The sequence below is a fragment of the Rutilus rutilus genome (assembly GCF_951802725.1).
Source record: "Rutilus rutilus genome assembly, chromosome: 5".
NCBI classification, from domain to species: Eukaryota; Metazoa; Chordata; class Actinopteri; order Cypriniformes; family Leuciscidae; genus Rutilus; species Rutilus rutilus.
The window spans coordinates 43977110-43999696 of record NC_140213.1 but is presented as its reverse complement, the minus strand read 5'-3'; the positions used below and the strand labels follow the sequence as shown (position 1 = coordinate 43999696).

Sequence of the window (22587 nt, the reverse complement as noted above, 5' to 3'; positions counted from 1 at the left end):
CTTTCCATTGTAAGATGGAAAAGAGGAAGTATTTTAACTTTAAAAAGATACTTTTCACCTCTAAGCCATACTTTTCATTGTGTGATCTGTTTTTCTCATTTAAGTGTTAAATGTTTAACTTAATGAGGATTCCAAGCCACTAAGGTATTTACCTTTTGGTGCCAATTACTTCTTGTTACCCGTTTGCTTAATTTACCAGTGCAGCAACACTCTTTGAGGTACTTAGTCAATGAGTCACTAAAGTATTGCTTGTGTATTTGTGTTGTAGTGCCAGCCATAAAGCTGTACTGATTTGGCATTCCTCAGTCCGGAAGGGCAACATTTTGCATAGTATCAAAATCTTTTGCTGCGTTATTAAAAAGCCCATATCCGCATGCTCCTGAGACTTATAATTCTCTCAACTCAAGTTTCCTGAACTTACAGAACCCTCACAAAACAACTAAACTCATATCATGTGATGAGAAATACCGGATGACAGATTAAAGAAACATTATCCCAAATGCCATCAAGAAATTAAGGCTGGAAAATTTAAGGATATCACGTTCACATCATGCTTCTTCCTTTGTAGTATTTTTGAGTAAATCAGTAGAGCATAGCAGTGTGTGATGCCCCATAGCATTTTTCATGCTTTTTTCCATGCAAAAACAGAAATGTACATGGAAACATGTGGAAACAAGCATGTGGAACATGCAGTCCTTTTTGTGAACGAATCACATGATTGGCATGGTCCTTTTTGAACCAGTAGTTGAATCAGACCAGGAAGGACCACAGCAGACCACTTTCTCACTGATTCACAGACAAACCACATTATGTGCGGTTATGTTTGTCTCGAATGCAATGATAAAAATTGAAAGCAAAAAGCTATTGAAACTAAAATAAAAATATAGATATTCAATGTTGTATTGCCTTTAAAAACTAAATAATATGTTATAAAAATAGTTTTGTTATTGTTTAGCAAGTTTGGCCAGATTGCAGATTTTAGAAGTCTCTATCCTCCTCTGCAAAAACCTGAAGGAAACACAGGAGAATAATCATTCCTTTATTCTCAAAAGCGTGTGTAGTATTGGCTTTGTCCATGGTTTTTTTTATTAGATTTGAATGCTCATAAAACCTATAGGAAGTTCGATAGGCACCATGACCTAGACTTGTAGGTTTTCCTTATAAATCCCTTCTTTGTCCCCTGTGTCCTTCCTTCCATCTCTCATCCTTCATATCGACTTCCACTTTTCTCCTCTCCATTGTCTTCACCTCATTAATTATTTTCTTCTCTTCTGTATCGTCTCATTTTCTGTATTAATGGTATTAATCTGTCTCTTTTATGTCCTCTATATTCTTTCATTTCACTCTCTCTCTCCACAGAGCACTGGAACTACTTTGGTACCGATGAGAAGCTGGGGCCCGTGGCTCTGAGCATCCGGCGAGAGAAACTGGACGATACCAAAGATTTAAAGGACCAGTACCAGTACCGCATCATCTTTCGCACTAGTGAGGTGTGTGTATAACAGGAAAAATATGTGGAAGTTAAATTAAATAAACTTGGATCAAACTGGGGCTCAAAACAGGACCCATGACAGGATGATTTATTCTCCTACAAACACCCACAGACTCCATGGGCTTCTCCAGCCACTTTTATTTACCTCTTTGAGCCTGAAACTGAAGCTTATTGTTCTCTGTTCTCACTATTATCTGATTAAATCTGATAAAACTGCTTGACAATAAGACTTTTGGGCCATTTGATAGAACCCTATACCTTTGGGGCCATTTATTGGCACAATAGGGAACAATGTAAGGATCCTGAGACTATTTTTTTACTTGTTTGCGGTTTTAAAAACAAAATGTGAGACACTGTGAAAACAGGACTAAATAATTTTGAGTACTTTGGGCTTCTCTATGCACCTATGACATTTTTATGAACATAAAAGAGCATGATACTCTGGTTCATGTCATGTGTTTATAAATCATGAAGTTACATTAAGTGAAAATAAATTCTGAGTGTGTTTGGTGCCTTGCGTGTTTGCGATAAAGACCATGAGGTTACCATTGCTTAATAATGGCGTGTTTGAAAAGTGCTGAGCTGTACTTGTATGACTGCAGCTCTGCTGGGTTTAGTCAGATTACATGGCTGTCTGGACACATCAAACTCACCCACTCTGAACAATGCAGCGTCTTCAGATCATTCACACTCACACAGTCATTATTCCCACTAAAGATGTGCTCAGAACGGCCTTGAACGTGCACACTAGTTCAAGAGTGTTATTTTGGTCAAAGGTTCGAGTTGAATGATTGAACGGGTGGCTGTTCATGTGACCCGGTCATATGATGTGTGACTAATGCCACAAGAAATCAGAAACACAAGCCTCAAAAACAAACTATTATAAGAATTCCAGTGTTTCCACCTGTTTGTACTACTTTTACAGTAGCTAATGGCTTTAGCATCAGCATGTGAGAGGTTAACAGAGATGCTGCAAGCAATGAATCAGTGCAGTGGGGAAAGGATGCCACACAGTGGGCACTTCTGCACACCATTTTTCAGCCATTCATAATCATTCTCATGCTCTGTCACATGCTCTCAGAGGATATTCGGTCAGTCATATGATGGTATTTGATGATGATGATGATGATGATGATGATGATGATGTGTGTGTGTGTGTGTGTGTGTTTCTCCCCACATGGTTTCCTGTGGCTGCTGCAGCTGGTCACATTGCGAGGAGCGATCCTGGAGGACTCGGTTCTGTCCACAGCGAAGCACGGAACGGTTCGTGGTTTGCCTCTAAAAGAAGTTCTGGAGTATGTGCTGCCAGAGCTTAGCGTGTCCTGTCTGCGATTGGCTCTCAGCACGCCAAAGGTCACAGAGCAGCTTCTTAAACTGGATGAGCAGGGGGTGAGTAAAGGATGACCAGTCGGACACTACATCCTGACTGATGAAAGTCGAGTGTCAAAAGTCCGTTCCCAAACTATAAAAGGTAGTGTTCCATGTGTGTGTGTGTGTAACACCGGCTCCGCAACTGTGTGTGTTCTATAGCTCAGTCAGAAACACAAAGTGGGCATCCTGCTGTGTCGAGCGGGGCAGAGCACGGAGGAGGAGATGTACAACAATGAAGAGGCTACGCCAGCCTTCACCGCCTTCCTCGATCTGCTGGGAGAAACTGTGTGTCTGAGGGGTTTCAACAAATATGCTGCCCAGCTAGACACCAAAAGTGAGCATGGCTTTCTGTCCCTCTTACATGTTTCCTAAAAAGGCTCAACACAATGAAGTGTCAAGCGATAAATCACGTCTCTGTTAATCTGATTCCACTGCGACCATGAAAAGCGCAGTGTGAAAATACATTTTGATGGTCTCGTGGTTATATGTGGAGCACCACGCTGGGTAGCTACAAGAATTCACTGTGAATTTTCAATGGGCCAAAATCTTGCTCAGGACTGAATTAAAACAGATTGTAATTCAATTTGGTGGTGCAGAAATGACACACTGCACTGCTTAAGTTAAAATCTTTGGCTACGTTAATCCGGATACATTTGAAAATGGACTCTCCGTCCACACTAGCGTTTTCAAGCACAGGGTTCGTACAGGTGCTTGAAATCCTTGAAAATGCTTGAATTTTGATGTTGTGTCTTCAAGGTTTGAAAAGTGCTTAAATTTGGGATAAAATGCTTGAAATTGTAACTGTATTTCTTTCACAACAAATACGTATCTGACTGAATAGTTCATTTATTAAATGGAGAAATAAAATGTAGCCCTTCAGATACAGAGTGATTTGCGCTCCGCTGGTCTGAGCAAAAGTAGGCGGAGTTTTCATTTTGATTTCCGCGCTTGTTTGGATGCCCCGTTTTTATTGGCCGCGCGGGTAATCGTCACTGAGCGCAGCGCCAAATGATGAACTGTTTTTGACCGCGGCGTGCGCGCGAGCTCGCCAATGCTTTGGTCCATGCAGCAACAAAACGTCCTCGCGCGGTGCAAGCCATTGGAAAAAAAATGGGTTTCATAGCACAGCGCATTCTGCGTCCTGTCTGAAAGGGCCATTAGTTACTGAGAGTACTTGGTGTGATAATGTAATGTTAGTATTGCATGTCAGTTATGGCACGTTCATTTGTGGAATATGCAGTGAACATAGCCAAAGTTACAGCACAGTAACTGTAACGTTAACTACCCGCAAATTAAAACCTGCAAACATCAGCCCAGTGCATAACAACAATCGTTGATTGCTGAACAGAAATCGTGTCAGATGGAGTGTCATACAAGTAAGTTAGCCTACTGTAAGCTTGAGGATGGCCTTTTGCAATATTTACACTGCTCTATTCCAGTAGATAAATGTATATGTCTGGGCAATGATGAAATACTTTTATTTATTTATTATTAATATAGGCTATTTATCAGGCAGGTGCTTGTGCACTGTCAGAGTCTTCTGGGTTCAGATGGAATTACAGGTTGTTGTTGCACTGTCTCAGATTGTGTTCAAACCTTGTCTGGCCTATATCAAGAATGTGTCCCAAAACCAAGGCCTGTAAAATATTTCTGTTCAAATCCTGTCTTCATATTTTCAGCCCTTGAAATTACTTCAGTTTTACAGCCTGAAAATCGCAATATTTGGACATTAATATAATGAAAAGTATTATTCATAGGCATTATCTACTTAGACAGTGATACATTTTGAAAAATAAAACTTGTGATTTGCTTAAATATCTGATTACGAAACACAATTTTGGCTGTTTATAGCATTATCTCTTTTAATGTGATAAAAACGCTAAATAATACTTTTGACTATGTATTGGCAGGGCTCCAGACTAACTTTTTTTACTAGGAGCGCTGTAGCCCCTGACTGAAAATTTAGGGGCACATCTTAAATCAGCTTGCAATTATTCAAATTTCCCCCAAAATAACTGTAATACTGACAAATTCTTTAATAATAAATAGACTTAACGTACAGATATTACAGTGTGCAGTTTTATTTTAAGTTCACAGGCTCCAGACTGTGAGTTCTACAAAAAAATATCTGGTAGCACTGGGGCTTACAATAAAGCACTAAGCTTAATTTAGGGTGTATATGAAATTAACTTTAATTATTATCATTCATAATGTCTTAATATTAATTAAAAAGCAAACCGAGTGAAAATAGCCAATAAGCATCCTACTGTTTACAATGGTAATTTATTTATTTTATTATTTTTAAATAAGTGTTTAAATAAGAGTTTAAATAAGACAATTTTTGAAGGAGGAACAAAAAATGTGTTGGTCATCACATTAAAAATAACATTTATATATGATAGTTTTGAAGTGCTGGAAAAAGATGAGTAGTACTTGTAAGCGTTTGACTATTTCTGTCACATTATGGTTACAGTTACTACATTAAATCCATGGTGAATGTTGCTGATTTATGGACTGAAAGCCTTCTATGTTTCTCCTGGTTTCCACGTCAGCTCTGTTTGATCTGATATCTATGGTTTATAAGAGAGAACTCTGCGCCGAATCGGAATGTTTCTCACTGGATCTCGCAGTGATTATGTTATTCTGAGGCGAATTCAATGGATTTCTTCACTGGATCTTCAGAGTCTGGATCTCCTAGTAACAGTACCGCGTGATCGAGATCGGCCCGCGACTGGCAAGTTCGGGGCGCTGCGCTGTCTATTATTGGTCCGAACTAATAAACGATCCGTGAAGCATAAAGGAGTAGCGCATTTTCGTTCCGCTTTCATTTTGTTTGGATTCGCTGCTCGGCAACATTGTGGTCGCGCCAGCGCGATCTAAATAAATATTTGGTCGCACCAGCAGGAAAAATGGTCCAATGGTCGCAGTCTGGATCCCTGATTGGTATGTCATTTACGGTGGTGTAAGGTGCTGGAAAAAGCTTTAAAATGGACCTGGAAAGTGCTTGAAAAGTGCTTGAATTTGACTTTGGAAAAGGTGTACGAACCCTGTCAAGCATTTCACATTTCCTCATCCACACTGAAACGTCGTAAAACCTCATATAAGCTCGCTTATAATAAAGTTCTGGCAGGATCATTTTATTTAGCAAAATATCTCACCATTCACTGATGCGTCCGGTTCGCGCTTAATCACCATTAAATGTTAGATCTAATATGCAATTGCTCTCATGTTCTCAATTGCAAGTTTTCTGTCATCTTTGCAGGGCTGCGATATGAAGAGTGTACAAAGTAACATCTTTAGCAACAGTGTGAAAGTGAATAGCACATAATAGGCGGTATAAACATACAGCAGCACTTGAACTGTGTAAATCCTGATCATCATGAATAAAATAAACATTCGTTTTGTTAGAACTTTTAGTCGGTATTGTCAATGTGGTTTCAGAGTTTTGGACTTCACTGTACGTCATAATCATTAATATGCATGTGTGTTGTTTAACAGCGGACTCAACTGGAACACACTCCTTGTATACCACCTATCAGGACTACGAGATCATGTTTCACGTGTCCACCATGCTTCCATACATGCCCAATAATCCTCAACAGGTAAGAAACGCACACATGCTCACCAGTGCATCTAAGAGCCTGTATAGCACAGACATGACCCAACTTATCCTGACACATCCCCCCCCCCTCTCCCACCTGGACAGACTCCCAGATTGCCTTGCACATTGTTCAGATGCTGTTCATTTTCTTTTGCTCGTATCCGCCAGTGTGTTTGTGGTGGGGCTGTATGTGGCAGACCCAGTTTGCAAAGAAACATCTGGAATGGTAGTAAAGTTTATGAAGTGGCAGCAGTAAATCCAGTGGATGTGCCACAGCTCTTTTTTTCATTCAAAAGGAGTGGCCGCAGCTTCTGGACGTCCACTCACAGAGTCTATATTTTTTTGTTGCATGTGGTTATGAAGGAATTGTTCTCGCTTTTTCTCTTTTGGTTCGTTATTGTCAAGTCCTCCCTCTGTTTGCATGTGCACTGCTGTATGAATCAGAGCAGGGTGTGGTTGTCAAGTGATTTCCATGCTGTTGATTAAAATCCAGTAATGTGGCATCTTTTGCCCTCAGGAAGTTTCATGTTCATGCGTATGAGTCAACAGCTTTGACCTAAAAACATTCATTAAAAGCGGGCTTAAAGACGACATGATTCAGTATTTGCACATTTAACTTGCATAGTGTGATGTATTTCTGAGTGAAATAGACTATTAAAAGGGAAATAATAGAGGGAGAGACTTGAATTCATCTCAACACATTTTTGAAACATTTTTAATATTTAATAATTATTGTTATTTATGTATCATGTTTTATTTAGCTTGGTTTAATACAGGGTATAAGAGTACAAGACAGGTGCATTACATTGTTTTTATTATTATTCTTAATTATCTATTGGTATTTGATTGCAGTGTGGGTTCAGTGGGCATTGGGATGAAACATGTTATGTTATTATTTATATTTTTGATTTATTAGTTGATGCTTGGGTTATATTAGGCAGCAAAATTTGTTTTGAAAATAAATTTATTTATTTGCCTTAAAACATGCACTAAAAATGTATGCAGTAAGACCAGGAAGATATAATATAATATAATATAATATAATATAATATAATATAATATAATATAATGTAATTAAGATATAAAAAAATGGGTTGTGCATATTTGGTTGTGCAGAACTTTAAGTTAATTCATTTGAACTGCAGAGGGCAGTGTTTATCTTTCAGATATTTATTTGTTACACACACACACACACACACACACACACACACACACACACACACACACACACACACACACACACAAATGGGAGTGTGTTGTAGCGATTAAGAAAGGGATGTTGTAGCGAAGATAGAACGGGATGTCAGGCTGTAGGATAATCTCAGGGAACAGGAGTGTCCCCCCGCTGGACTCATCAGGGATAGTGTCAGCATTCACGGAAGAGCAGTGTTTCCATGTTTTTTTTCCATTGTGTGTGTGTTTGAAATGTAAGATAGCTTATATAATTGATGCCCTCACACTGTTGTGAACGGGTGGGCAGCCTCTATTGCTCTGACTCAGATTGGAGGCCAGTCTCTTTAACACATAGAGATACTCTTAATTTCATGGTCTATTTGTGTTGATTAACAGCAGTTTTAAACATCGGTTCTCAGCATCTCTGCTGTCAAGCTCTCCTAGTACTTTAGAGAGAGTTCAGATGAGTCCATGTAACTCGCAGAACACGCAGCCCTGTTCACAGCTTAGAATAGACAAATCAACTCCTACATAACAGCGGAGAATGGCACTCCTGGCTGTTTTCAGATGGCTTTTTTTGCATTGCTCGCCAGACAGCACTGTAATGACATTCCTCTAACAATCTGATTAGGGTTCGCACTAAACTGATGAACTTCTGCAGGTCATTCTTCCTGACAATGAACATACAGAATCTATTTATTTATTTATTTTTTAATTTCTGCTTTAGGTGTGTAACTGATTAATGTATTTTTTCATGTATTATATTATGTTTATGTTGAATTTTTTTTTTTTTTTTTGAAAACCTTTCAATTGATTTTATTATTCTTAATGAATTATACTTTTTTTTTAATTATTATTATTATGCAACAGAGCACATGGATCAATGAAATGTTTCGCCAATCAGCCGCCTTCAGTGAATCAAATTTAATTGAATAATTCATTAAGAAGTCACTTTTGTTTTTCATATGAAAGTAATGCTATATCCACTTATCAACGCACCCAAAAAAAGGTTGATCTTTTTTCATTTGGTGAAAACTTTCCATTAATAATATTGTTTTTTTATCATTCCATAGCTGCCTTTATGCACTGATTTGGAATATAAATTTGAAAGTTGGGTTTAAGGAACTATCTAATGCTCAACAAGGCTGCATTTATTTGAACAAAAATACAGTTAAAAACTGTAATATTGTGAAATATTATTACAATTTAAAATAACTATTTTCTATTTAAATATATTTTAAACTGTAATTTATTCCTGTGATTACAAAGCTGAATTTTCAGCATCATTACTCCAGTCTTCAGTGTCACATGATCCTTCAGAAATCATTCTAATATGCTGATGTTGAGTTATATTATCAATGCTGAAAACATGTTGCGTTGCTTAATAAGCTTAATATAGCTGTAGTGTATAAATCCTCAATTTGTTTTGTTTTTTTTAAATCATTTTTTTGCTTTTTAGATTACATAACAAAGATGACATAATATGACAACACAAACTTTGACATAAACATTCACTTATTCACATACAGATAATCAAATGAAAAGAAAAGGAAACAAAGCAATATATACACCAACAAATACATACACACCCACAAAAAATAAAAATAAAAATACATTAAGGCCTCCTAGTACCAGACGCATCCAACAATACTTTCCTTACATATCTTCTAATATACCATCAGATATATCCCCATGGTTTTCTTTTTCCAAGAAACACATAAAGGGTTTCCAAGCATCTTCAAAAGCCCTATATCCGCCTTTGATAATATATGTTATAAATCCTCACATTTAGGACTCACCTTACTCAAGTGTTTCCAATAGGCCTATGTCACACTTCCTGCTTCCGGAACGCGGAGTAGGGATTCAGAACTTCCGGTCAACAGTATTTCTCTAAGGATTTAGATTATTAGCCATAATGTCTAAACCATCCGAGGTAGACTGACCACGAGCTATGAGGTTGTGAAACGAAGGTTTTTGCTCCTGTAGAAGCTATAAGTTCGTATGAAATCACCCTTGTTTTAAGAAAAACATGTTTTAGCTGCGATCTTATGAAAAAAAACTACACTACCCACAATCCTAAGCGTAGCAGCAACGTCTGCTGATTGGTCCAACTCGCTGTTACCATAGAAACGTTTACCTTACTGGCGAACGGCCCGCCGCTGTTGTTGTAGTGCACCGGGTTGCTCTGCGTCAGGACGTAGACAGCCATAACTCAGCTTTCACGCTTTTCCACTTGAGAGTTTTCATTTACCATCCGAACCACATCGTCATATGTGACTTCAGGCAGGTTGCGGAGAGATTTGGTCCAGCGGTATCTATCGGACTCCGCCATTGTAAAAAGCTAACCGGAAGAGCCGTATCCCTACTAAAAGACGTACTTCCGGTCTTCAATTTTTTCGTGACAGGCCTCTATAGAGTTCCAAAAGAGCCATCTTGGATTTGTTTTCACTGAGCTTTTTGCAGTGCATTCTGGGATTTCTCCATCAAGAATACATGTAATGCTACCATGAATTTGGCCAAAATTCTTGCCCTTAGAGAGCAAATATGTTGAATCTGAGTGTTGTGACCATGGCAAACAGACTCAGATGCATCATTTCATTCACCAAGAGCCAAAACCTAAGATATGCACTACACCTTTGCTGTCTTGCACTCACCGGTATTTCCTTCAGGAAATGTAATCCTAGTACAGCATGATCTTTTAACAACATAAGTACATTTTATTGCTTGTGTTTTAGTGTCTGTCTCTCAGATTTGTGCTGCAGTGCTGTTAACAGGCTTTTTCACACCTCTGTGTCTCTCACCAGAGGACTCATTGTGCATCTATGAAGATATTTCTGCCAGTTCCCACATTTTTTTTCTTTCTGTGTCCTTCAACAGAACACTCTATCCTTTCTCTCTCTTGCTCTCTCTCTCTCTCCTACTCTTCCACACTTGCAATCTCTTTTTCATATCTGTTTTTACGGGTACATTGTGTGCATTAAACAATAAAGTAGGACTTGTTGAAGGAAAGATCTGAGCCTTTTCCAGACTCTAAAATATCATAGAGACCTAAGGGTGGGCCCTTTTGTGACCATCTAGTTTAATCTTCATTTAGAGTGCCTCACACAAAAGTCTTAAGGCTCTTTCAAATATATGAAAAAGTTGCATGTGGTTGCCAGAACTTCAATGTAAAAAAATAAATAAATTATATTTATTTATTTATTTATTCTGTGTATATAACATAAAACTCATAACTGATGTAAATAACTGATAACAAAAAATAAGATGACGTTGAAATCAAGAAACATAAAATGATTTTTCAAGGAACTTTTTAAATATTTTGTGAATAATACTCTGGGAATGTCAGTTTACACTTTTTCACTGTAATCTCTCAAATTATTACTATTATTATTTATTTATTTTTATGTAAAAACTGTTCAATTGACAGTTCATTTTGTTTCCAGTCAGACTGATTAAAAAAACCCAGTGTGTCCTCACTTCCAGAATAAAGTCAGCCAATCAGAGTAAAGCTTGCCAGTTTTGTGTGCAATATGCATAAGACGGTCCGTGAATGTGGCTGGTTTGAGACCTAGCAACCATCTAGAACGCCCTTGCAAACGCAGAGCAACACCCCCTGGCACTGTGGCAGAATTTTCTTACATTTCCTAGCCTTTTTATTGCATTGAATTTCTCCCTTTTCATTTCTTTCACAGCTCCTGAGGAAGAGGCACATAGGAAATGATATAGTCACGATTATATTCCAGGAGCCGGGAGCACATCCGTTCACTCCACAGAATATTCGCTCTCACTTCCAGCACGTGTTCGTCATTGTCCGTGTGCACAACCCTTGCTCTGACAACACCTGCTACAGGTTGGCCTTGTTTCCATAGCAACCCTTGCTTAGCACAGTATTGCATGTTTTGCCTGTAGCTGATTATTGAGATATGTCATGGAAAATATAGTTCAGTGACCGAAAGCTCTGCTGGGATTGGTTGAAATACGCCATTTGCTCTTTTTTTTTTTTCCTTCTTCTTATAGTGTGGCAGTGACCCGCATGAAGGACGTCCCTCCGTTTGGTCCGGCGATACCCTCAAATGGCATGATGTTCCGTGACCCCGCTGCCTTTCGTGCTTTCCTTCTGGCCAAGATCATTAATGCAGAGAATGCTGCGCACAAATCAGAGAAGTTTCACGCCATGGCAACCCGCACGCGCCAAGGATACCTGCGGGACCTGGCGGAGAACTGTGTTTCCACTACACCGCTCGACACAGCTGGCAAACTGAACAATCTCATCTCTCTGGCCTCCAAACGCAAAGAACGCGTCCGGGCTCGCGAAGCAGCGGAAATGGGTGCCGCCGGGGCGCTTATTTGGCGCGTACTTGCGCAGGACTACAGTGGCGGAGGCGCCGAGCTTCCTTGTGCTCTTGCCATCTCCAATGAGTATATAGTGCTGGCGGACTGCTCCACCAAAGAGGTGGTGTTTAACTGTTTCTGTGCTGATGTGATTGGCTGGACGGCAGAAAGACTTGCGCTGAAGATTTTCTATGGCAGAGGAGACCATGTGGCCTTACGGGTACCCGAGGGCAGCGCACAAGATATCAGAGAGGTGCTGCAGAGACTTAAGGTACTGATACAACATACATAGATGGCTAAGTTAATGGTTTGCGTTACTGGATGTGCCTTTTAGGGTGTGTTCACACTTGGCATTTTGGTTCGATTAAAGTGAACCCTGGTGCGATTGCTCTGTTAGTGCGTTTCATTTGAATAAGTGTGAACGCTGCCATCTGAATCCAAACAAGTGGACCGAGACCGCTGAAAAGATGGGTCTCGGTCCGCTTTCAAACAAACTCTGGCGCGGTTCGTATGAAAAATGAATGCAACACCGGCCAAAGACATCTAAACGAACCAAAAGCGGGACATGATGTCACAAGATGCGACCCTAAAAAAGGACAGAATGCTCAAGCATGTTTCTCGTGACATTCGTGATGTTGCCCATCACAGTTCAGTACAGGCATCAGAACCGCGTCTCCTCGCAGCAGATCTTCGTTTGTGTGTGTGACGGAGGGATTGCTGACGCTGTTTTGACTCCTTTACACATTTTATAAGCTCTTCATGAGTTCTCAGCTGGTCAAAATGCCATCATATGTAGGGTGAGCGCATTTAGCCCAGAACACAGCATCGTTTTAGGATGTTATGTAAGTTTCGTCGCAATATACATCTAATAAAAGCCGACCAATCAGGTTGTGAACACATCCAAATGCATTTAGGTGTTAAAATGCCAATGTGAACACTAAACAGACCATGTGGCCAACCAAACTACAAATGTGAACACACACGGTCTCTGAGCTCCTATCTGTCTCTTTTTTTTCCCCTTGCAGGCATTGACTGTAGGTTGTGAGACGGTTGATATGACATTGCGACGTAATGGTTTAGGCCAGCTTGGTTTCCATGTGCGTTTGGACGGAACGGTGTCCGAGGTGGAGGAATACGGTTTCGCTTGGCAGGCGGGACTCCGGCAGGGCAGCCGATTGGTAGAAATCTGCAAGGTTGCAGCGGTGACGCTCTCCCACGAGCAGATGATCGACTTACTGCGGACGTCAGTGACTGTAAAAGTGGTCATTATTCCACCTTATGAAGAGGGTGGGGCCCGCAGGTGAGCCTTTGGGAATTTGCACTTATTCTTTGAGTTTGCTGGTGTAGATGGCTACTGTTTTGAGATATCAAATGCTGTCTGTTGTGTGTCAGTCAACTACCTCGCAAAACAGTAAACATCACAAGATACTTTATGATTTATTAGATCACAGAAACCACATCTGAAGCAGCATGCATGAGATATATATATATATTAGGGGTGTAACAATATATCGTGTCACAATATATCGCAATACAAAAATATAACAGTATGTATCGTGGAAAGTGACAATATGTATTGTGTATAGTTCACCCAAAATGAAAATTATTGTGTATATTTTTATTCTGGTGTCTCTATTGTCCTGTGCATTGGGTTAAAAGTGCAAGCCAATTCACACACAATGTAGTATAAAATTTAGCATTCTAATCAACAGTAAATTTTTTGTTAACTTTTTACCACGTCTTGGAGTATCGCAATAATATCTTATCGTGAGTATAGTATTGTGATATGTATCGATTCGTGACATGAGGGCATCGTTACACCCCTAATATATATATATATATATATATATATACACAGACCCTTTCCAAAAAAATTAGAATGTCATGGAAAAGTTTATTTCCATAATTCCATTAAAAACGTTAAACTTCCATAGATTATAGATTCAGGGCCCACAACTTAAACGATTTCAAGTATTTAGGCTAGTTGTTTATTTGTACATAATTTGGGCTTCCAGCTCATAAAACCCACGAAAACAGGATTTCAAAAAATTAGAATATTACATGAAATCACACTGTAATTACACAGTGATGCCATGGTCATTGAACCAGGGTTTGGTTATTTTGTCAGTGTGGGCAGGTGCAAATCCTGCTGGAAAATGAAGGAAGCATGAAGTGCTCTGAAAGTGACGGCTGCGTTGACTCTGGATTTAATAAAGCACAGTGGACCAAAGTCCTCTTTTCTGATGAGAGCAAATTTTGCATCTCATTTGGAAACCAAGGTCCCAGAGTCTGGAGGAAGAATGGAGAGGCACACAATCCAAGATGCTTGAAGTCCAGTGTGAAGTTTCCACAGTCTGTGTTGGTTTGGGGAGCCATGTCATCGGCTGGTGTTGGTCCACTGTGCTGTCCACTCAACGCAGCCGTCTACCAGGACATGTTCAGAGCACTTCATGCTGACTTCAGCAGACAAGCTTTATGGAGATGCTGACTTCATTTTCCAGCAGGATTTGCACCTTTGAATCTATAATCTATGGAAGTTTAACGTTTTGAATGGAATTATGGAAAGAAATAAACTTTTCCATGATATTCTAATTTTTTGGAAAGGGTCTGTGTATATATATATACACACACACTTTGATGTGGCAGAGAGGAATGACAGTTGTTGTGAACAATACATTACACATTCACACTGTTGGTTCTTATCCAATGTTGTTCTGGTATTCATATACAACGTATATCACAGGGTTCCTCAAATCAGAGTTAAGCAGGGTTCACACTGTGCAATTTTAGCCACGATTTGGCCATCTGAGACAAATTTTGTGAATCCTAATAGATTCCTCTGATCCTAGACTAAAATCTGAAGTCTTCGATCGTTAGTTTGACATGTTTACAGATAGCCAGTACAATTGCTATCAAATTTGACCTGCCAGTGTCAGAAGATTTGACGCACAGTCCTGTAGTGTGACTTATCCCACAACAACCATCAAATCAAAAACCAATATGAGCGCCGAAGCTGCTCATGCAATTAGTGAGACAACAACAAACCACCATTTGCTCCACACACATCGTGGATTCATCATTCATTTTTTTCCAGTTTTCTTTTCAAGAAAAGTCATGATCAAAATTAACGCTAGAGATTTTTTTGTTTTGTTTGCTAGCCACCATTTCTACCCCTCATGTAAATGCAGCTCGCATCACTAAACGTGTCACGGATTGTTGATGTAAAACTCTGGACAAGTCTCCTTGTGTGTGTCCATTTTTAACGCGTCTTGACTGTCGTACAGTCTGACATTTGACAAGTGAGATCCCACAGTGTGACATGGCTTACAGCGAGAATCATGTCCGTACAGTATGAATGTCAACAGTCATAAAGTGCTATTATAAATCATACAGTGTGAACCCGGCTTTACTAGAAAATGACAGGTAGTTTGATGAGGCTTTGAGGATCCAGGGCCAGATTTGAGGAATTCTGGTGTGGCATCTACGAAGATTTTAAAAACGACATGTTTGAAGCTGAATTAAGCTTCAGTAACTATTGACTTATATTTATATTAATTGATATATGTATTTTTGTACCCTGCTCCTGTACATACCCTGACAAACTCTTAATTGGTGCATTTAAAAATCAGATGAGAGAGCCATAATGCCATATAATTGCTCTTGCACTAATTTGGGTTATTTGATTTCATACTACATACTAGAAATTCACTCCTGAATCCGTTTAAGCTTATGATTATTTGGCCATTTGCTGGGAAGAAAATGTACAAGTTGTAACTCTTAGAACTTTAATTGAATATCCCTGCAGAGGATAGCAAAGTGCCATTAGCCCAACATTTTTTTATCAGAACGTTAGATAGCTCTTGTGACTCCATTAAATTCATTCTTCTTTGATAAATCATTAACGGAGAACACCATTAAAGACTGTCAGACTCCAGCCTGTCTCATATAGAGAACAAGAGCATCGACTGCTTCCTTCATTCGGTGTACTGTTGCCTGTGATGTTCCAGAGATCTAGAGAGAGCATCAGATCCCTTCGTTACGCCTGTTTGTGTGGATGTTTTAAAGAATGCCAGATGTACAATTAGTAGAGTACAGCACAGCTGAAAGCCTGTGCAATCCTGGAATCCTTTTCTTTGAATAAGACAAACACAAACTATAGATGCAGGCAGAACAGAATAGACGTTCTCTGACAGATAAAGGAAGGAATTCATCAAGTCATTCTGTACTGGAAACATCAACTTTAAGCCTAAAATCTGGGAAGCAGCACATTTCAGTTCTGACAGGGCTGCTGTTATTGGTGTTTTCACTTTGCACTCCTCTGGAGACACATTCTCGTTTTGAAAAGATTAATGACGAAGCCTCGTGGCAGAATTAATGCTGCTTGTTGCAGATGCCCTCCAGCTGGAAACCCCCTCTGACACCACTCAGAAGATTTCACTTGAGGGTTCACTGTTTTTATAGGTGATGCTAAAAACATAACACACATCTTCAAACGAGAGGGGAAAAGCTTTTGTTTCTCTCGCTCGTACCTCCTCCTTGTCTGGTGCACAAACAGGCGCGCGCACAAATACACACACACACACACACAGGCACTCACCAGATTTTGAGAACGTTGGCAGACGCCTCAGTTCTCAGGGGAACAGTGAGTGGGAGTGTTAGAGAGAGAGAAGGACAGAGAGAAAGAGAGTGTTAGAAGAGGAGAGGAGAGAGGGATGGAACAGTTTACAAATGAAAACGGTGATTATGTGAAGCCTCAGTTTTGCTGCATCGAAAAGGTACGTATGCAGACTTCCAAAACACTGGTTTGGTCCTAAAAATCGAAAGTATTTTTTTTTTTTTACATTTGAAATGCACATTGTGTATAATTATAATGCATAGTTTAGCGTCACATGTCTCTGAACTTTCTGCTGAGTGGCTCCTGTAAGGGGACTAATTACTCAGCAGCAGTGTGTGTGATTGCATGCTAGAGGGACATGTGTTCGCCGTTGTGGTTAATTACACAAGTAAACTCTATCTGAAACGTTCTCTCTCGCGCACACATGCATCCCAACACCCCCACCCACACTGAGCAGAGGAACGAAAAGCGTGCTAATTGCATGCTTCAACATGCTTGTCTTTTTGTCATTCTATCTCTTTCTTTTTCCCTCTCACTGGTCCAGTCTCTGTTTGTCAAGGAGAGCCAGGGGAGCAGATTGCATGAGACTTAAAGCCTGAGGGGCTAAAAATGCATAAATAAGGGGTTTTAATTAAGAAATGTGTTCGGCGTGACACTGAGAGGGAACGGACAGCGTGTTTAGCATGCAGGGAGAGGATATTTAGATCGTAGATGCTGAGGCATGTCTGAGCGTCTCCTCGCTGGGAAACAAAGTGGGAGGGTGTTACATACAGAGGAAAGAAACACCCCTCCTCCTCTTTCTCCCTCCATTTCTCCCTCCCTCTCTCTCTCTCTTTCCTCTTGTTATCATAGTGAAAGAGCGGATTGGAGGGTTGGGGAGAGCAGAAGTCTGTGTGTGTGTGTGTGTGTGCGCGCGTGTGTCCGGTTGTCAGGGTTGGTTTGTACTTCAGCTGTCAGTCAGAGCCTCATGGCGCTGCTGCGGACATCCGATACAACAATCTGGTCTACACGCAGAGGTTAGTGATGGGCTTGGAGACAAAGAGAAGGATGGACGTGACATGCTGGAACTCAGTTATGTATTACAGCTGTGAAATGACAAAGGAATGAAAATACTTGGACACGGTGTAGGTGTTGGATGGGTAGGTGAATGGATGGCAGTAAAAGAGGAGTGTTGGAGCTGACAGCACTCTTTCAGTGCTGAGGAGGAAGATCTCCAGTGTAGCAACACGAGGCTGTGATTTCACGCTCAGGGTTTTTCTAGTCTTTGTCCACCAGTGGCTTCAGTCTGTTTGATTTAAGGAAGCATTATTGTGTGCTGAAGAATTGTGTGTCTTTAACAAGAAACTGCGTGTGCTGATAATTGTCTGAGATTTTGTAATTTTCTCTTAAGTTAAGCATAATGTACAGTAGGGTCTAAAAGTCTGAGACCACACTGAAAATAGGGTGTGTGTTTTGTTGTTGTTGTTGTTGTTTTTTTGTTTAAAGATGGCAGTCTTAATTTTGAACAAAGAAACGTTATGATGTAAAATAAGAAATATTGGTAACACTTTATACGCAAGTAAATGCATTAACTAATATTTACAATGAGCATTACATTTGTTACAGTATTTATTAATCTTTGTTAATGTTAGTTAATAAAAAAAATACATCTGGTCATTGTCAGTTCATGTTAGCCTAGATCCATTAAATAATATTAACATTTGATATGACATTTGATTTTAATAATGTATTGGTAAATGTTGAAATGAACATTTATCTAAGATTAAAACTGATTTGGAAGTATTTTTCATTGTTAGTTCATGTTAACTACTGTAATGTAAAGTGTAACCCAAATCTTAAATATTTCTGTAACATTTTACATTAATTAAATGTTACAAATAAAACCTTATTTTAAAGCGTTACCATAAGGTAACACTTTATGTTAAGGTGACCTTGTTACAGTGTAATTATACATTTAAGTACTATGTAATATTAATAAACTACATGTACTTTAGGGTTTGGTTAAGGGTTAGTTGCATGTCATTTCTGGCATTACTATACTAAGTACATGTAACGTAACAGAGACACTGTAAAATAAAGTGTTACCAATATGTGCTTTAAAATTTGTATTATTTTAAGACTATTTTAAGAGATTAGTGCCCACACATGACATGCGGCAGAAGAAAATGATGGAGGATGATCAGATATTTATTTTCATTTTATTATTAACTTGTGTTTACTTCAGTCAAATCGCGCGCTTGGCCAGCTACAGAAAAACTGATAGCCAGACAACAGACAAGTGACCAATCCTGAGTGGCGATGTCACTACACGCATTATACCAGTACGGTTATATGGTTAGAGAACGGTTTGTAATCGTGCCGTATCTGCCAATACTTCCATTGCTATTTCCGTTTCATCGCGACTCGTGGCCATGATTTAACCACAAAAGGAGTGAATAAAGTCGTGGGAACAGATTCTGAAGTTGTGGCCACAATATTTTGCTTTTTTTCCCTCCCCGCATGTCATACTAGATCACTGATTAAATAAGTAAATTTGTGACATTGATCATGTGACTCTTTGTACAGAAAGTCGGAAGATCATCAGCTTTTACACAAACTTCTGCTGTCATTAAAGCAAAAGGGGGCGAAGCAAATACCAATAAATTCTTACATTTAATGTAAATTTTCACTAATGTTCATAATATATATTTTTTTAATGAAAAATGTATTAAATGTGTTAAATGGAAGTATTTTCATACCTGGAGCTGGCAGGTTTATATAAACATCCGTCCATCCGTCTCCATCCGCTCTCTATACGTGTCTGTAGTCAGTCAGGGCTAGTTTGTATGTCCTTGTGGTCTTCAGAAGAGTGTTTTTTTTGGTATATTAGACAGAAACCATGTGGGGCCTGGTGTGCTTTCCACTCTCCCCCTCCTTCTCTCCCTCTCCTCCTTGCTTTCTTTTGTCTCATTTTGGCTTTCTGACTCTCGGTTTGACTGTCTTTTTCTCCCTCCCTGTGAATGGAGGATGATAATAGGTAGCAGCACACAATAAGTATGATGTATGAAATATAGATGTCAGGGAGCAGAAGGTGCTACTTAAGGGCTTGGGATATCAGGTGAACGGTAATATCAAAGATGGCGACGTCCATAAAACTGAAGTCTTGTCATTTTGACATGGCAGGAGTCCAATTGATATATATCTTCCAGCCTGCTTCACACATTGCAGGGTTTCTGAGAACGTGTTTGTGAGTCCTGAAAATTTACGGGTGTGAGTTTGGTTATAGAATGCGGTTGTCACCGCCATAAATAACTGAACTGTGAGTGAACGTAACCGTATTAAGGACTCAAATACAGGACTGACAACTTTATTCTGCTGCTGTGTGAACGTGGCCATATTATACATGTCTGTACTCTTTACTGTCACTCTTTATCAATTGAATGCGTCCTTGATGAATAAAGGATTCATTTCTTAAACAGGAAAAGGTACTGACAATCTAAATGAGGGTAGATGCGAGTGATAAAGCTCAAAGGACAAGATACCTCGTCGTCTTGAGTCCTTGTGGTAAAGTGCTGACAGTGTGAGGGGTTCAGAGTGGGTTTCAGTTTCTCATCATCATCAGAAAGCAGAGAGACCCAGAGGGATTCTGGCGCTGATGAGAGCGTCTCATGCTGTTTGGCATTCAGTAGAGGTTACTGTACTGGTCAACGGGGATTTGGGACTAATCTGCCAGTAAACCAGATGCTTAAGCACACACTCAAATTACTACAGAACCATTCGCTCAACCAACCATTAAAATCTCTAAACTTTAACACGGGATAAAGAGTTTTCATCTGCTTTAAAATGGTCATGATCACCATAGTCGCCTTAGCAATCGAATCCAATCGGACATCGGATAACCTCATTCCAGGTTATTCTGACCAACAACCACTCATTTAAACGGGAAGAAACTGACATTATAGAAGTCCAACTACAGTTTTTGCATTCACGTGTTGCTTAGGGTTGGGTTTATCTGAAATATTAAATGGCAAAAATAGACTTCTATGGAAATATTGTTTCAAATGAGGGGCGTGACAGAATCAGACGGTTGAGGTGTAGTTGTTCCCAGAAGTTTAATACATTTATTTAAATGGGTATAATATATTTATATACACTACCGTTCGAAAGTATGGAGTCAGTATGATTTTAAGAAATCATTTTATAATAGTACTTTTATTCAGCAAGGTGCATTCGTTTTATCAAGTGGCAATAAAGACGTTTATAATATTACAAAAGATCTATGTTTCAAATAAATGTTCTTCTATCCTGAATCACGAAATCCTGAATCACAAAAAAAATCATGGTTTCCAACACTTAGAATAATAAATGTTTCTTGAACAGCAAATCAGCATATTAGAATGATTTCTGAAGGATCATGTGACACTGAAAGGCTGGAGTCATGCTGAAAATTCAACTTTGCATCACAGGAATAAATTACAAAACAGTAATTTAAAATTTTCATAATATTTAATGATATTACCGTTTTTAATTATTTAAAAAAATAAGCATTTTAAAAAACTGAAAAAAATTAATAAAAAATCTTGCTGTCCCTGAACTTTTGGACAATAGTGTATAAATTATACAGTATATTTATATAATACAGTGTAATTATATAAAATAAATATAACTAATATTAATATATAGGTATGCTGAGGTATGAACGGATGAACGATTTTAGAGTACTGAAGGTATTTGCATATTTAAATTTGAATGGTTTACGTAATGTTTGTGTGTTTGTAGGGGCTGTACGGAGGAGTACGAGATGAAGATGATGGAGCAGAAGGGAGAAGCGGAGCCAGTGGCTGCTGGGTATCGTGGGGGGCAGCGGACCCCAGTATGGCGTTGGGACAGTCCCCCGGGTACACACAGCTCTGCCCAGCGCTGGAACCCCAGCGGACCCCCACCAGTCCCCAGCCGTACCCACAAAGCCCTGGTCCCCATTCCATACAGAGAGCCCCAACACATCTCTGCTAAAAGGTGAGGCATTTCAGCATATGGTTAAAATCTCAGGAAAACCAACTACAGTCCCTGACAAAAGTCTTGTCGCTTGTGTACAAATTGACCTGAAGTGCCGCTGAAATATATTTCTAATCAAGATTTGTTTACAAGAAATGGCTCATTTTAATCCCAACAGCTTTTGTAATAATGTTTCAGTGCAAAACGAAACTGTCAAAAAGTATTCTAATATTCACAGCTTGGTAAAGCCCATTGAGTCCATTTTTGCAAAGACATAAGTGTTGTCGCCTTGTCATATGAGCTTGACCTGTGACTAATAATGGATCAATTAGGTCTCAGGTGTGTATAAAAACAACCCCAGTACACTAGACCTTCACATCAACTGCAACTAGACCTCTGCAAACATGCCTAAGATTCACCCTTAGACTAAAGTTTTGATTATCAAGAGGCTGAAGACCAGATCCACTGCTGATGTGGCAGACACCTTCAATGTGTCTCAGCGTCAAGTACAGAGGATAAAAAAAACATTTGAAGACACTGGAGACGTTTTTGACAAGCCCAGGTCAGGCAGACCCCGCAAGACAACTGCTCGAGAGGACCGTTTGTTGGCTCGAAAATCCAAGGCCAGCCCATTTTCCACTGCAGCAGAGCTCCACGAGACCTGGTCACCTGAAGTCCCTGTGTCAACCAGAACAGTTTGTCGGATTCTGTCTCGAAATGGCCTCCATGGTCGAATCAGTGCCCAGAAGCCAGCACTAAACAAAAGACAATTGAAAAACCGTGTGGCATTTGCCAAGGCCCACAGCCTGCTAAAAGAATGGACGCTGGAAAAGTGGAAGAAGGTGGATTTTTCAGATGAATCTTCTGTTGAATTACACCACAGTCGCCGCAAATATTGAAGGAGACCTACTGGAGCCCGCATGGATCTGAGATTCACCCAGAAAACAGTGAAGTTTGGTGGCGTAAAAATCATGGTCTGGGGTTACATTTAGTATGGGGGTGTGCGAGAGATCTGCAGGGTGGAAGGCA

At 39.6% G+C, this 22587-nt stretch overlaps 1 protein-coding gene across 2 annotated transcripts in view; it reads left to right on the top strand.

Annotated features, from left to right (window-relative positions):
- The window catches only part of sipa1l3 (signal-induced proliferation-associated 1 like 3), a 100051-nt gene that overhangs the window by 65247 nt on the left and 12217 nt on the right, over nt 1-22587 (top strand). For both annotated transcript variants that reach the window (XM_084408502.1, XM_084408501.1), the window contains 8 exons: nt 1360-1490; nt 2693-2881; nt 3023-3197; nt 6362-6465; nt 11330-11487; nt 11655-12240; nt 12995-13269; nt 21343-21579. In XM_084408502.1, the coding sequence (XP_084264628.1) occupies nt 1360-1490; nt 2693-2881; nt 3023-3197; nt 6362-6465; nt 11330-11487; nt 11655-12240; nt 12995-13269; nt 21343-21579 (1855 nt within the window). The remainder of the gene's footprint in view (nt 1-1359; nt 1491-2692; nt 2882-3022; nt 3198-6361; nt 6466-11329; nt 11488-11654; nt 12241-12994; nt 13270-21342; nt 21580-22587) is intronic.